Here is a 17561-nt window from a genome sequence, read left to right as displayed (position 1 = left end):
CCTTTAACTGAAATGCTAAAAAAACATCCAATCGAGTTCAAACTGAAATCCAGTTTAATTGTTCCCCTTTCTTTTTCTTTGTACTTTTTACTTGAAATGTACATAAATTGCTTTTGTGTGACTCTGCAATGGAGCCGTTCATATTTTCTGTGCAGTGTTTAGCCTGTATGTTTGTTCTTTTAATGTCTGTCGTGTCTGTTTTCCAATCAAAAGTCCGTGCCATACATTGCAAAGAATATATTTGTTTTTATTTTTGAATACTTTTTTGGTAAATACATTTTTTTGTTTTTTTCTTAATTTATAATAAAGCAGCGTGTAGTTATTAAATGAATAAACGACAATGGGGGAGTCGTGGCCTAATGGTTAGAGAGTCGGACTCCCAATCGAAAGGTTGTGAGTTCGAGTCCCGGGCCGGCAGGAATTGTGGGTGGGGGGAGTGCATGTACAGTTCTCTCTCCACCTTCAATACCACGACTTAGGTGCCCTTGAGCAAGGCATCGAACCCCCAACTGCTCCCCGGGCGCCGCAGCATAAATGGCTGCCCACTGCTCCGGGTGTGTGCTCACAGTGTGTGTGTGTGTGTTCACTGCTCTGTGTGTGTTCACTTCGGATGGGTTAAATGCAGAGCACAAATTCTGAGTATGGGTCACCATACTTGGCTGAATGTCACTTCACTTCTTCACTTCTTCACTTCAATAATTCTAAACTGATATAAATAACAGTATGAGTATTGGATTGGTTGTTAATGGATGCAGTATCGGTGATATCTAGCCATCCTTAATAAAAACTAAATTAATCGTATACAGTACACATGGTGGAGCAGCAGGGCAAATGATGACCCTCTCACACTTTCCCCGGGTCACTGGACCGTCTCTGTTCAGCTCTGATAATGACTGGCACAGCGGCCCAAACAAACTTTTATGATCACGTGTGCTGACTGTCATCGAGATCATGAGCTGATGCCGCCCGTGTTCTGTCCTCAGGATGTTTCAATCTGGACCCAAACCGTGTGCTGGACATCATCTTAGAGGTGTACGAGTGTCGCTGGGAACAGGATGAGTTCTTCATCCCTCTAATCAAGTCCTACATGTGCGAGCACCAGACCCTCTGCCACATGCTGGGCTTCAAGTTCAAGTTCCACCAGGTACAGTCCATCATACAGCTGTGTTTGTAAGTAACCAATGTGAAGTCTTGATTGTAAAATGTTCCTTTAGGACACATATTCCAAAACTGATGGATCTGCATACAATTCAAAAGACGATGAATAAGGGTTCCCTACAGTCCTTTGAATTTATTACAGAGATGAGATCAATTAGGGTTGATCTTATGCCTTTGTGCAGGAGTCACATGTCAACGGATAGTGTCGAGTGTGATTTTCAGACTTTTTGTTTTCTTCGAATGATTGAAAGTAGGAGGAATCCACTGTGATCCAAATACTTAATAGGAATGGGAAATGTTGTGAACATTATATTGTGCATCTGGGCTTGTTTGCCCTGCTCTTGGATGAGATCCATGCCTGTAATCATGTTCATCTGGTGTTTTCACAGGAGCCTAACGGAGAAACGCCATCATCTCTGTACCACATCGCTGCAGCTCTTCTTCAACACAATCTCATCGCTCTTGAAGACCTCTACGTTCATGTAAGTGGAAGAGTCATGACGGTTGGAGTAGTGTCACAACCCTCTACATTGCGAGTAAATCACTCACATAAGTGACTAAATCTTCACTCTGGGTGACTGAATAATGTCGATCGTTAGTTCAGTTAATAAATTCTTAGATTTTACTCCCCATTGTGTGAGTTGGAGGGTAAGTATAACTTTAGCACAGATATATTTTCACCTGAGTGCTTCAGAGTTTTGCTCTCCAAGCGATCTGTACTGTTTAATTCACCACGCTGAATCGACACGCTACAATATACGATACTTTGAGTTCATTTAAAATTCTTCAGCTTATAAGAATAAAAAGGTGTGTGTGTGTTTATATATTGAGAGAGAGAGAGAGAGAGAGAGAGAATATTAGGGATGCACAAATTCGATAATGGCTTTAAATGTAAATATCAGCATCGGCCCGATATGAAAAATTATGCCGATATGTCTTGCCAATAAGAGGAATGCGTTAACTCTAGGGTAAATGTGCTCAGGGTGTGCTAGTGATTAATCCCGTCAGCAGTGTGGCTCTTTCTTGAAGCAAAGTTTTGTCTGAATGATGATTGACCGTTTTGGATCACAAAAACAACTTCATAATTTAATTATAACAAATAAGTTATGGTTAAAAATGTATAAAATTACAAGTATTTTGCTAATGATTTCTGCCCAGGAGAGACTTGGTGTTACTTCCAAACAAAAGGAAATATATCGGTATCGATATCGGGTAAAATTAGTTGAAAAATATCGGTATATCGGATATTGGCAAAAATCGAATATGGTGTATCCATGTGTGCATGTGTAAAATAGTCTCTTTCTGGTGAGTAAACTAATAAAAATTTCTGTTAGGATCAATTGTTTTAATCAGCAGGCCTGTCTGTATGCATTACTGCAGTAGCTGATAAGAACTTGTAAATGAGTCAATTTTCAGAAGAAATCTGTACAATTTTTTTTTTCTTTAAGCATAAACTAACTTAAGTTCTAAACGCTCACTATACCATTCCTTAAAACAAAGTGTAAACACAACTTGAGAGTGTAGTTATCTCTCTTGACTAGCAGGAGTTTTCTCCAGAGTGCAGAACAGCAATGGCAGTGATAACTGCATTAAATGCAGGTCTTTATAGAACTTAGCCATAAAAAACACTCTTGGCTGAATACGTTTGGTAGATTTAAAGGGATATTTCGCTCTAAACTGAAAATATGCAGGCCATCCAAGATTTAGGTGACTGTTTTTCTTCTGTAGAACGTTAAAGATGATGTTTAGCTGAAACTGTGCTCCTCAGGGATTGAAACGATGCAAATCAGTCGCTCAAGAGTCAGAAAAACATGTACAGGCATCACAAAATTAATACTCGTGGCTCATGAACGTATATTGAGATCTTATGAAAGGACTTTTTATTTCACACGCTTTTTCATTCTGGGAGAAACAGCTTGTTCATATTGTGCAATATAGCAGCATCTTCAGTTGTATCAGATTACTTCCTTATGAACAGAATAAGCAGTAAATATCATCCTTTTAAGTTGTTAAAATGTATTTCTGCTTATTAGAATTACAAGTGTTCTTTGACTTCCTTTACACATGGTGTTAAATGTGTTATTGTGGAGGAATATTTGCAGTTGAAGTGGGACCTACATGCATCTGGAGCGTCAGACTCCTACTCGAGCAGCTCAGAGCATAATGCCAGCTTAATGCAGAGAATGCAGTCACAAATCTGCAACAGAAATGCACAATATGTGGTTTAATACTCGGGTTAAATGTGCTTGTGAGGATCTAAAGTAAGCTACACATGACAAGTGTTATGAGTCCTGGACAAAATTGAGCTTGTTCCATCGATGGAAATGGTGAAACTTAAAAGTAGTGTTTATTTCGTTATGAAAACTAACAAAAAGTATTATAAAGACAAGACGACACTGACATCATTAAACACTAGTTGTGGATGTATCAACATGCAATATGGTTGATGGAAAAAGAAAAAAAAAAATTCTGTTTGGAAGAGGAGTAAAAACATAGTTTGCAGTTGCCAGATGTCAAGAGTTTAAATCTCCCATCAGTTTTTTTGTTTGTTTTATTATTTTTTTTTGCCCTTTGTTTTACTTTATTTTTGCAACCTGGAAACCATAAGCATGTGCTGAGGTTTACTGCTCTCCGTTGAGATTTTGCTGAATGAAAATGTAATACAGCCAGTGTGTGTTCGTTCGCATGGTGGTTTGCTGCATATATCTGCCATCAGTCAGTAACGAATAATTGGTCTCACTTATATTGTTTGCAATTGAGGTCTCTGAATAAATGCACTTATGCAACTTCTGTGCAGCAGTACGAAGTCATATTGTTGTTGTTGAAAAAGACAGACATGGATATACTGATAGGAATTGATATTAGGAATGGGAACAGGAAGAGCAGACGATTGAGTAACTGCTGTGTCTTTACCCAGCTCCTCCCACTGGATTCCAGCATCGTGGAAGAGCACAAGAGAGAGATCCTGGAGGCCAAGCAGATCGCCCGCAAGCTCACCATGGTGCTCGTCCCCTCTGAGAAGACCGAGGACAAGGAGAAAGAAAAGGAGAAGGAAGAGGAAAAGAATGAGAAGGTAACTTATTTCCAGAAAAGCAGCGTGTCAATGTGCATCACAAGTGGCACCAGACAGAAATGTGAAAAATAAGTTCACCCACAATTAATCAAGCATCACTTTTTGGCTTTGCTTGTCTGACAGGCCTCAGTTGTAAGCGTTTTTATGTAAATGCATTTCTTATTTGTTCCGATACGCTGAAGGAGAAGTCAAAAGCTGGCTGTAGTAATCGTCAGCAGGCCGTACACGTTTTTTGGGTCTTTGTAATTATTATAAATAACTTTTAGTAACTTAAGCTAAAGTTGGTTTACTAAAATTACTAAAGCTAATTTTATTTTAGTTAGTTGCAAGGCAGCATTTCTATTTTTCATGGCATTGCAGAAGAGTTTCATGATGTAATGGTCTAAATGCTTGTCGATGTCAGCGTTACATGAAAGGCTTCAGCTGGGCTGATGCTTGATTACAGCAGCGCATGTACAGACAGACACTCAGCATGCACTCAGGGACAGCCTCAGATTCACTACATTCACTTCCAGATGCAGAGATGAGCTGCACTTTAGTCAAGTTAATGGTTTAAATGATATTATCCCTGTATACTGACAGAATATGCACAGGGCTTTAAAATGCCAAGCAATAATCGCAGTTAACACTAATTACCTTCTGCTAATTAAAAACTTTGGTTCGTTATTTAGAAGTGTATTTATAGTTATGCACATAAGACTTCAAAACTCTTCATCTTTCATTGTACAGTCTAAATATGAATATGTGAGGTTGGATGACATTTAGTTGTCACACCGAAGGTTTTTTAAATCCGCTTGGCCTGGGATATCCGAAGTACTACATTCAGTACCAAGCTGATTAAAAATACATACAAATGGTAGCATTCTGTTAAGCAATCTTTCAGTGTAGATGTCTTGTCAATTGTCAATTATTATTAACAGAAACTCAAAACAGCAGAACTGCAGAATTTTTTTTTTTTTTGCGCAACGAATAATTGTGCCTTGTTTGAATAGCCACATAGGGATCTATTGTTTCTATTAAAAAGTCTCATCTTTTCAAACATTTGTGCTGATTTTAGTGTGAAAAGACTTTAAGACTACAGATTATAGCTATTACATAAAGGAGTGTTCAGTAGCATACTGGCTTTTGCTGTGGAATTGAATTATAGCAAATCAATTTGAAATAGCTCATTTATCCTTAAGTATATATTAATTGCCTTTGAAATTAGAGGATCATCCTTGTATCTTATTTAATGTAACTGTTTGTCATTTCAAGCATGTTAAATTGAAGTGAAATCAGAGCAATTTACATGGAAACCTGCAGTGATGCCACTTAAGCAAAATTTTAAAAGAAAGTAGATAAGTGGAGAACAAGACTTTCAAAGCAGGTGTATATTAAAGGCAAAGAGTACGTATGTGCAGTTTCGTGTGTCTCATGCTTCGACAGAGTGCATTTACTGTGCCTCCAGGGTGAATGAAAGCACTGAGCATAATGTAGAATAACAGATGAATAAAAAAAGTTCACAAATTAATCAAAAGTTATTAGTTGCAGCCTGTTTTTAAAATTTTCCCCACTTCTGACTGGTTATGTGAAAATCCTTGTTTTGGAGCCATTGATGGGGCTTTTCATTAGTGTGACTTGTAAGCTGTATGAACCAGCACAGATGGTCTGTCTGTGTGTGTCATCGGTCTCTGAAGATAAGAGTTCCCTCAGACTCCTCACCAGAAGAGCGTGTAATGATGTCGTATGTGGAGGTGTGTCCTCCGCTCATCTAATCCGTCTCTCCTCTCACGTCAGCCTCCTGATAACCAGAAGCTGGGGCTGCTGGAGGCGCTGCTGAGGATCGGTGACTGGCAGCACGCTCAGAGCATCATGGATCAGATGCCAGCTTTCTACGCCACCTCCCACAAGGCCATCGCCGTCGCACTGTGCCAGCTGCTGCACCTGATCGTGGAGCCGCTCTACCGCAGGTACAGCATTCAGACGTGCGCTCTGTCCAGCGTTTGGTGTTGGTTTATGTACATTCACGGTCCTCCACTCAGTCAGCGAATCAGAGCAGTGCACACCTGACTCTCAGTGGTCCAGAATCAGTGGGCGGGGCTAAACGGACAGCTGATCTTCTGTGGAGGCGGGGTTTAGTCACACTATTACATCATAGTGTGGCACATTCTACAACCTGTCGTTTATGCAGATTGGCTTCAATATAAGCTGATTTTAGACTAAATAGAAAGTGTTGAGTTCTGAAACTTATGGGATGTTTTCATAGTACAGTGACCTCTTATGTCAAAAGATCACAGGAATTTTCATTTCTCAGTTCATGACCCCTTTAAGTTTAGTTATGTGTAGGACTAAAGGATCTAAAATATGGTCATGCAGAATAAGTGCTTTTTAAGTACTAATAAATGACCAGTATGCTGGTAATATATACATGTAAATAAGCAACTAGTTGTGCGGCGTAGCGTTCTATGAAGGGGTTACCAAAGAAACCGCTATATTTGCTACGTTCCATAAGCACCAGCTACTGGCAGAGAATGATTTGGCTTTTTCAATCAGCCCATCTACTGTTTTTGTTCAGACAAATGCGAAAGTTTAACCTGTATTTTTATGCAGAGTTGTAAATGGAAACCGGTGCTTTTACAAGAAGCTTATTATGCATTCTAAAAATCTTATATAAAATATAGATAGAGAGCTATATATAGATAGATATACAGATATCATATTTAAAATTAATAAGCATTTGTACATTTGACTTATCCCTTTTCCTAAAGCTCTGTTTGAACTGTAAATGTGTTTAAATTATGGTTTGTACAGTCATTTTACAATTTAATGTCACCATAGGCATTTCCCTTACACACTCATGATGATAATTTTATTAGTACAGTTCTTAAAAAAGCCTTGTATTTAATTGCGTTTCTCTGGACTGGTATATTCATTCCACATTATACTCTGAATTCATTTTTGACTGGATTCCACATTGTTGAAGTCTGTTATATGTACTTAAGGATTGTAAGATGTGAATCTGACAATGTTTTCATGTTAATTACTTGGCGAGCAATTCATTTTTTATATTCCCAGATGTTTTGTTGCAGTTAATGGTATTCCTAAAAATAACATAATTGGTTATTCTTTAGCAAAAACACCCTCAATCGTTGCTTTTGTTTTCTGAAAGTGTGATTTACTGTGTGGGTGCTTGAAAGCTCCACATCAGAGTTAATGTCTTCATATTTCCGACCCTTTATCTCTAGTGTCTGTTGCTTGGAAACAGTAGGAGAAAGATTCAAGATTTTCTAACTTTTTGGGTTCTCATTCCCCAATAGTATAAAATCATGAAATTAGTTTTTACAGGTCCAGAGTTTCTGTTGAAAACATCAGTGAGGGACATATACACACACATTGTGTGAGCTGTACTGTAGATCCAGTGCTGGGACAGAAAGCACAAGTGAAACTCTCTGAACATCCTCTATTTTTAGGGCTGCAGTCCCCAAAGGTGCCAAAGGCAGTTTGATGACGCCTCTGCGGAGCAAACAGGCACCGCGGCCAGCCGAAAGGTTTGACGATCTCTCCAGGGACGTCTTCACCATGCTGTGCTACCTGGGCCCTCACCTGTCTCACGACCCCATCCTGTTTGCCAAGATTGTGCGACTGGGCAAGAGTTTCATGAAAGAGGTGAAGACCGAGGCATTTAAACATATTTATAGAGAGAGTGTCTCATGTATACTCCATCTTGCCATAGCACAGCTAATGTATTCAGTCATTACAACATCTTATCCATCCAAATATCTCCGCTGTGCTCTGGCTGGATGGTGGTTGTATGTGTTGTTGGCTCACGTGAAGGTAGAAGTGATTCAGCACTTCTAACGACTCTGTAGATTCTGCTATGAAAGCATGTCTCCTGTGTTATTACAGTATTGTCCTTGTGTTTTTTGGTTGCCAGAGAATGTAATGGTGTATCCCAGAGGTTGATGAGGTTTATATCAGGGCTGTATTGCTCTTCGGCTTTCTTTAATGTAACCTGAGTGAGTTCTGTAGTCTCACTCTACGGCTGGTTAGCCTCTATTGATCAGTCTCTCTTTCTCTCTCTCTCTCTCTCTCTCTCTCTCTCTCTCTCTCTCTCTCTCTCTCTCTCTCTCTCTCTCTCTCTCTCTCTCTCTCTCTCACAGTACCAAAGTGAAAGCAGGCAAGACACAAAGGACAAAATGGTGAGTCATGGCGAATCTTGAGTGGGAGTGTAGAGTTGAATGAAGAACAGCACAAGTTTCTGGCTTTTTTTTTTTGATAAATATGCTGACTGTAAAGTGTATTTGACATTTTTAACTCACCCAATTGAAACCCTTAATGGATCCATCCAATCAAGGGATGTAACGGTATGAAAATGTCTTATCACGATTATAGTGACCAAAATTATCAGTATCATCACGGTATTGTGAAAATTAGGGATGCACGATCATGATTTTTCATGGCCGATTCCGATACTGATTTTTTACAAGCAAACTGGCCGATACCAATTTCCGTTTTTTTTTTAAAATCTTTTAAGCAACAAACAAGAAAGAAGGGAAGTATGCATAAACAAGATGTTTATTTGGTATTTAGTAGACCAAACTGGCTTTTGGCTATTGAAAACAATAACTGTATCCATCTGAAATTAATGGCAGTAACTGCACAGTAAGTAGCCTACATTCAATACAAACACAGATGGTACAGACATCAGCATTTAGCTTTTGTTTTTGAATTGGGTTGAAACTACAGAGAACTGGCCCTAAATGAAAAGATTAACTGTAACCATGTGAAATTAAAGGCAATAACTGCATAGTTCTACAATCCAAACAACACGATCAACACACATTCAATAAGAGGTTTCTTAATCAGCATTCAGGATTTGTTTTAGTTTTTAAATTTGATTTTAAATAAAATAAAAACTGGTCTTTACCAGTAAGACTAAATAAAAGTATGCTATATAAATACATTATTCCAAAATGTTAAAATCAAATAATGTTGGTGCAAATAAAACAAAGATGCAAAGTGTTTCATTCATCCAAAAAAAAAAAAAAAAAATTTGGTTAATGAGCTATATTTTTTTTTTTACTTGAGCCAATGAAAAATAAATAACTTATTATCTCAAGTAAAAAAATATAGATGTGAATAATTACCCTAAAAATGTTTTAATTGGATGAATGAAACACTTTTTTCCAGTGTGCTACAGCAGGTGATTTTTAAATCAAATTAAGTCGATGTAATTTTAAGGTAAAATAAAAATAATCATCCTAATGCAGAACTGACGTTTACTTCTGGCTTTTCAAACGTGTGTGCACGTTCTAATTTACATAAAAAAAAACATTTCAGTTTTGTCACAGTTTAGTCCGTTTCGTTTCTCATCCAACACGTGAGAAGTTGATCTGAACATCTCTTCACGGTCTACTCGTGTTCAAGCTGCGGACCGCTACAGTATACGCTCGCGCAGGAAAGGGACTCTTATTTGTGCGCCAGTACACCAACGGCTGTTCGCTTCCTGCTATCTGTGCCTCAGACATGAAGCTCTGCATTTCCAGTGCTGAACAGTTGCCCGTGTCCTGTGCACAGATTTCGAAATACTCCTCCACACAAATGACATAGCGAACGATTACAATGAAGTCTGTGCACACGAGAGCACTTCCGGAAAAATCGGCCGGAAAAAGAACAAAAACTGGCCGATTGCTGATCGCGTGTTTTAAGCAAAAACCGGCCGGTTCCGATTTATGGCTGGTCAACCGGTGCATCCCAAGTGAAAATGTGCTGGAGATGTTAAAGTACTGACACTTCAAGTTTTATATTTAAAAATCAACAAATTAAATGACTTTGTTTGCAGAATCACTAAAACAATAACATTACCAACGATGTCCGGATTTTAAATGACAACTGGACAGTTTAATAACGTGGAGATATTTAATGTAAATGTCCAAATAAAACTTGGAAAACGTTTTATATAAGGCAAACCTCACATTTCAGCCTTTAAAGAAAGAAAGGATACAAGTCAAAATGATAATTAATAAATTATGTATTTTATCTGCTCCATTAAATAATTCTAGATAACTGAATTGTTTAAATGTGTAGAATCCAAACAAGCTTGTATTTTATGAACCTGTCAAAATTTACAGCAGGTCATGCAAATTCAGTCCGTTTTTGGCAAGACAGAAACTGGACACAGACTGAATGTAAATGTAAGTCTCTGTAAATCCAGCAGGTGGCGCTTATGAAAAAGCTGAGTTACAGCTGTATCCCGTAACCTCTGTGGACAAAACAGCAGTGCGGTTAAGAACACTCCCTTTAGGTTCTCAATCCCAGTCCTCGCACCCACTGCTCTGCACATTTTGTATGTCTCTGTTAACGCACCTGATTCAGATAATCAGCTCGTTAGAAGAGAGCTCCGTGCATGAACTGTGTTCCCATTGACATGCTCCCTACACAGTGTTCATTGCTTGAGCAGGGGAAATCTGTTGAAGTTTACTTCACCTCGGATCATTCATTCACAGACTTGTGCTGCACAACGTCTTCACACGCAGACAAGTGTGGCATCATATACCTCTGTAAATTAATACTATTTAAATTCTTGCACACTTCAGTGCACTTTGAATGGAACATATAAGTTCACTTCGAACTGGAATCATAACAGAATATCTTGTGATGTCCACTTCGTAGAGCACTTACGTTTAAATAGAAGCGTCTGAAGCCATAAGAGCGCAAGTAGGCCTGTCACGATAACAAATTGTGCTGGACAATACATTTTCCAAGAAATTATCGCGATAAACGATAATATTGTCATTCTAAAACCAGTTTCAACTAATATAATAACGTAGGTACACCTTTTCAAAGATCAAACTTTTATTTTGTTTTATGGCAGATTCCGAGCAAGAAATACCAACATGTTGACTTTGTGTGGCTTAAAATGTATTAATTTTGTATGTTATTGTAAAGCTTATCAATATCAAGCAATACATTTCTCCAAACAAATCATCCAAGTAACCAAAATCTATTAACAACTCGTCAAAAGTTCTAAAACACAAATAGCCTTAACTGGTAAAAAGCTGATACCATAAGGGTTCGACAACCCCCAATATATCATGTGTAAATGTGCAATACTTTACACCAGATCAAAACAACAGCAGCTATGACAACTGTTTTCCGAAGCTGGCACAAGCCATCATTGCAGTCTCCAAGAAAGAAATCACCACCACCCATCTGGCAATCAGCATGCACCTGCCATTACTCCAAAGCTAATGCCATCCCATTCATAAAGAACACGTAGGCTAGAAACCACCGTACTCACCCTGCCAAACAGGACTACCATAAATGCTATAGTGTTTGTAGCCATTACATTATATAATGTTTATATGCCTGTTAGGGATGCTCATATTGATCGTTTAACCGTTAACCAAAAGTAAACATTTTGACCAATGAAGAGGCCGTTCACATATCACGTCTTTTTTTGTGCTCAAGTTCGTTATTTCAAATGCGGTATGTGTGCTCATAATGGAAGCGATGTGCTTGTTTTTTCCAGGCACATCTGCACCGCATCTAGTTAAAAACATCTCAGCTGTTCAGAGTGACGCAAACGCACAAGGTCATGTGACGAGAACCAACTCACAAAGCTTCCTTCGGGGTGAAATTTGTTTTTGAAAAATGGGGTGCTCCCAAACACTGCAGAGTTTTTTACTTTTCTTCGTAAATAAATATTGTAGCAGAGTTACAGCAAGGGTTTTATCGGTGGTGGAAATCCATTACTGTAATTGTTGTAACAGATATCGCAGCTGATGGATGCTTAGCAACAACAGACGCACGCCTCTGGTTAAAATAAAGCAGTAGTGCAAGAACAATGCAGTATCACTTGCGAAGCAAACATCCACAAGCAAATGAAAGGCGCTTCCCAAAGCTGGCCACTCTAGCGAGACGTTATCTCTTTAGTCCCAGGACATCTGTGCCATCAGAGAGGGTGTTTTCTGCTGCGGGCTGTCCACAGGCTGCGCTCCAGACTCACCCCACATCATGACATGTTAAATGTATAAAAAAAAAATTGGAAAAAAAAAAAATTATCGAGCTAATTGTTTTTTTTATGGTGCGATTAATTGATTTATCGACTATCGCGACAGAATTGAGAACCACTGAGTTAGTTATTACATGGAGGAAAGATGAAAACAAAATGCCATCGTTTCTGAAGACAGTCAGAACCTTCAGAGGTACATTCATATAATTAATTAATTCATATATTCATGTGTATAATTCCCTCAGCACTCTTTTCCGCCCTGTTTTCACTCCACACGAAACTACTCTGTGTGCAGTGCACATGTGAGACTGTTACTGAAAACTGTGCTTTATGCTGGACAGTATTTTAATTGTACTCTAATACGGTTCTAATGATGACTAAAAGATGAAACGGTAAAACTAACCGTGGGGAATTGTATCATGATTTATCGTCAAACCGGTAATCGTTACATGCCTAATCCAAACAAATGATCTGTTAACCATTTAACACTAACATTGAACAGCTACTAATGTTATTCAGAGTAATTGTATTTGATTACTGGATGTTCCTGTAAGGGCCATACAAGTGATTTATTGAGAGAGTTAAAGCTTTTTCATCATTTGAGAGACTGTATCTCCAGATCCGGCCCTTGATTGTGTGTTGTGTCCCGCAGTGCAGCTGTGTGTGAAGTGATGGATGTGTCTGTGTCTCTGCAGGACTCTCTGCTGAGCTGTTTTCTCAGTATTGCTGATCAGGTGCTGTTACCGTCTCTCTCGCTCATGGAGTGCAACGCCTGCATGTCTGAAGAGATCTGGGGCTTCTTTAAACTCTTCCCCTACCAGCACAGGTACAGTCAGCTCTTAACTGATCTCTTAACCTACAGGTCTTCTGCTCCGCTCAGTCGTATATGAGCAAAACCAAATGAAGTGGATCATATGTAGCTCCGGCCCTTTTCAGCACTGCAGTCCTGTCTTCTGGTTTGTGTTTCCACAGCGTGAATGTAAGCTCTTATGGATTTATGAATGAGCAGCTTATTTTAAAATGTTCCCGGTCTACTGACGTGTCAGACATCTGCTCTAAACATTACAACGCTCATGATGACTTTCGTTAACTCTACAATAAGTAAATCCATTCATAAGCTAATTGCTCATCAACTGGGTTAAAACAGCAGTTCAAACACCGCTTGTTTCTCTGGAGCAGATGTCCATTGTGATTGGGTGTGTAACTGTTTTATCATGGGAGTCGTTGTATCAAATGATAGTTGTGTGTGATCATATAGCAGCTGAAGAATATGAGGCTGTTTTTACTGCTGCTGTATACATTGCATGTCTATTGATGATATTCATGATATTCCCCCGTACACCGATCTAAACACTGTCAGAGTGCCCTGATGAACATGACACACTTTCATCACCTCACACGCGGATCTCTGTGTTGTGTGATTAGGTATCGTCTCTATGGACAGTGGAAGAATGAGACGTATGGCCATCATCCACTCCTGGTGAAGATCAAGGCTCAGACGGTAGACCGAGCCAAATACATCATGAAGTAAGTTTAAGAGTCTAGAGCAGCTTCAGCAAGCTTCTCTGGCCTGTAGTCAAGTCAAGTCCTTTATTTGTATAGTGCTTTATACACAGGGGTGCACATAAGTGGTCCACAGGTCTGCATGCACGACCAAAATAACAAATGCGTAATATAAATATGTTCTGACAGCGCATTTGCATACTGACATGGTTGACAGCTGTTAATACACCATTACCTTTTTAGATCACAAACTGTACTATATAAGTTTTATTTTCAACCTGAGAGCATAAATCTAGGCTATGCCATGGCGTCAACCCTGCCAAAATAAAAGCCTGCTGAGTTTAAGTTTGAATATGATAAACGCTTTTGTTTATTTATTTTTAGATGCTTTTTTCCAAAGCGACTTAAAATTGGGGAATACATAAAGTGATTCTTCTTAAAGAGGCAAATAAACAAAGTAGTAGTAAATATTAGCATTTTATTTTTAAGTTTATTTACTATAAAATAAATGCATTTGTATTTAATACTAGGACTGCTTTTTATTTTTAATAATATTATTTAAATAACTATTATTTAGTTTATTTACTATTATTTAATAAAAAAAAAATTAAATAAATAAAATGTAATATTATAACTATTATTAATTAATTTTTTATAGTTGCATTTAATGGGTCACGCTATATGCAGTGTGAGGACCAAACCAAATCTCCAGGTTCTCTTATGAGAACCAGGCTGAAAAAATTGTGCACCCCTGCTGATACAGGACTGATTGATCGTGTCAAACAGGAAAATAGTTAGTCAATAATGCTAGAAGTGAGAAGTTGTCCAACTGTTTAGTGGATTGTGGTTAAATCTGAATTCAGTCTTCATCATTTGACTCTTGATTCACCAGTGTGAAAAAGGCTTTCTCAGTCATAGTGTGTGTTTGTGCAGAGTTTACTATGTTTATACTGTCCATCTTCTGTTTCATATATATATATATATATATATATATATATATATATATTACACACACACACACACACACACACACACACAACATGGCACATAATTATGTGTAAAGATTGATTGATTGTACATTATATTGCTGCTCTTTGTGAAGCGTCCTTGAGCTTGGGAAAGGTGTTATGCAAATTAAACTATTACCGTATTTTCCGGACTATGTCACACTTTTTTTCATAGTTTGGCTGGTCCTGCAACTTATAGTCAGGTGCGACTTATTTATCAAAATTAACTTGACATGAACCGAGAGAAATGAACCAGGAGAAAACATTACCGTCTCCAGCAGTGAGAGGGCGCTCTATGCTGCTCAGTTCTCCTGTAGTCTACACTGAAGACATAGAGCGCCTTCTCACGGCTGGAGACGGTAATGTTTTCTCTTGGTGCTTGGTTCTAAATAAATGCGACTTATAGTCCAGTGCGACTAATATATGTTTTTTTTCCTCATCATGACGTATTTTTTTGACTGATGCGACTTATACTCAGGTGCGACTTATAGTCCGAAAAATACGGTAGTATTATTAAAAACAGGCGAGTAAAAAGCAAAGCTCGATTTTTATTAAGTCACCTATAAAAAAATAAAAGACTTTTATAGAAAGGATGCGATAAATTGATTACATTTACAATGTTGTGAAAGCAAATAAATACTAATATCTTCATACGGATGCTGCTCTTGAGAAATCCTGAAAGTCCTGACAAAATGTTTGACATAATCAATGGAAAATGTTGTCAACACTGGTAATCAAATCTGAGCAGCTAATCGTCATGTTTGAATGTAATTTGTAATATTTTACACTAAAACGGTTTAGTCTGTATTTGCTGAAATAAACCCATGAGAGTAGTGTACTGTAGTGTAGGTGGTGTTCTTTTTATTTCCTCTCTATTGAAATGTTTTCTGAAGAGTTGAAGTATTTTAAAGATACGAATCTGAAATAGTTTTTTATGCATTTTCTTAATTACATTATTTCTTATGTCCTAATGCTTAGATAGAAGTGGTCTCTTACTCACACATGCTGTTCTAAATCTAAATTCCATTCTTTCTTTGGAACACAATAGAAGAATCTGTTTGCCACTCATTCTCACACTGCATGGAGACCCTGACTCGAAAAAGCCCCATAAAATAGTCCATGATAACTCATGAGCTGACTCGAATAGCATCCAGTTCTCCTCGTTCTAAAGGAGAAAGTAAGTCATGCAGGGTTGGAGTGAACTATTTGGCTTTTTATTCATAGGTTAATGTTACCTAGATAACTTCTAGATCCTCACTGCTGAGGAGCTTGCTGAAATCCCTGTTTCTATGGAAACAACTCTGATTGGTGGGTCTCCTCGTGGAATTATGGGTAGTGTAGTTTAACTTCTTCAGATGAGGATGGTTTTAATATGCATTTCACATAAGGTCAAAAATGAACGATTTCTGTTTTATAGAGCAAGCTCTAGTTTTTATAATTGCAGACAGACTTATCGTGAATTCTGAGGTCGTTCTGTTGTGTTTTTACCTTTTTAAGTCCCTGTCCGGACTTCAACCATTAACCGTAGACCCTGCGTAGATTTAGGATGTTACATCACCTGAACAGTGCAGCTTTAAAGACCGTTTATTAAGTTTGTTTGACCTCCGTGTGTTGAGTTCAGTGCATCGAGATGAGCTCTTTGAAAGGGAATCGCAGAATTGCTGCATCAGAGTCTTTGCTTTCTTTTCTAGTGTGTTGAATAAATGATGATATTTGGACAGATCATTGGATGGAGAGGGAGAGAGCGGAGAATGAGCTGAGGCTGAACACCTCAGAAGTGTTCAGGGAGAGCGAGGGAAGCTCAAGGTCGCCCTCGTATGTGTCAGACTGCTCTCAAACATTTAGTCTCCCTCTCTCTGGATGGCGTTCGGTTTTTCAAGTGATGAATTAAAAGAAACTCATGATCAGACTAAGGTTAAACTTTGCAAGTGACAGATGCGTCCACCATTTCTTTCTGCATTTCTTTGAATATAAGTATAATTGGATTTCATCCAACATGCTTGTTTACTTTATGGTTTGCTTTCATTTTTCCTGGTTTGCTATTAATCGATGTGATAGCCTTAGAAGTCTGAAAGAGGAACTAGTGTGAAGGAAATAAGAGTTTGTGGAGCTCTGTGAGGATTCAGCCTTGAATATTGAAAGCCTGCTACAAAACAAGATCTGTTTGGTCAGATTTCACAAACAAAGCTGTGCCGTATTTATCCTAAACATGTTTTTACAAAGTGCAAAGCATCTAATATTAATACATTCAAAGTTTAATTATAAATGAGTTTTAAATGCACAATATGTCATTTTTTTTTGCCACTAGAGGACGTATATAAAACAAAGACGTTTGATGATGCTCTGACAGTGGAATCGTGGGAGTTGTGGTCTTCATCCACACAGCAGATGCAATCCAGTTTTAGCTCGAAGCTGTTTTTAGTCTAACCAGTTTGCTGCATGCGTTCAGTGGCGTTCGGTGACTGTGTGTGTGTTGTGAGCTGTAGAGAGGTGCAGGTGATGTTCGACTGCAGTGCTGCGGAGGAGGAGGAGGAGGATCTGTGAGCACCGAGGCAGAAACACGGAGGAGTAGTGCTTCATTCAGTATGACTGGAGGAGGTGAAGAGACTTCTGAGAGCTCAGTGCACTGCACTCAGGGCTTTCTCTCTCTTGCCGAGCATCTTTGCTGTCTGGTTGTTACTGATGACATCACATACAGGGGACATTTTTGATGTCCTGTCTGTTTAATCCCTGAAGACAGAACTGACTTTCAGATCCTTTTCATTCATTTAAACGTTGCATATATGTGCGTGCAGCATTATTCCACAAGTGCCCTTCAGAGTGAACA

At 38.5% G+C, this 17561-nt stretch overlaps 1 protein-coding gene across 4 annotated transcripts in view; it reads left to right on the top strand.

Annotated features, from left to right (window-relative positions):
- The window catches only part of thoc2 (THO complex 2), a 68878-nt gene that overhangs the window by 15030 nt on the left and 36287 nt on the right, over nucleotides 1–17561 (top strand). For all 4 annotated transcript variants that reach the window (XM_059522169.1, XM_059522168.1, XM_059522166.1 and 1 more), the window contains exons 8-15: nucleotides 984–1144; nucleotides 1548–1640; nucleotides 4076–4231; nucleotides 6008–6180; nucleotides 7681–7876; nucleotides 8371–8409; nucleotides 12920–13050; nucleotides 13650–13751. In XM_059522169.1, the coding sequence (XP_059378152.1) occupies nucleotides 984–1144; nucleotides 1548–1640; nucleotides 4076–4231; nucleotides 6008–6180; nucleotides 7681–7876; nucleotides 8371–8409; nucleotides 12920–13050; nucleotides 13650–13751 (1051 nt within the window). The remainder of the gene's footprint in view (nucleotides 1–983; nucleotides 1145–1547; nucleotides 1641–4075; nucleotides 4232–6007; nucleotides 6181–7680; nucleotides 7877–8370; nucleotides 8410–12919; nucleotides 13051–13649; nucleotides 13752–17561) is intronic.

Source organism: Carassius carassius, chromosome 33 (assembly GCF_963082965.1).
Source record: "Carassius carassius chromosome 33, fCarCar2.1, whole genome shotgun sequence".
In the NCBI taxonomy this organism is placed as follows: Eukaryota; Metazoa; Chordata; class Actinopteri; order Cypriniformes; family Cyprinidae; genus Carassius; species Carassius carassius.
The sequence above is the reverse complement of the archived record's forward strand: the minus strand, read 5'-3'. Positions and strand labels throughout refer to the sequence as shown.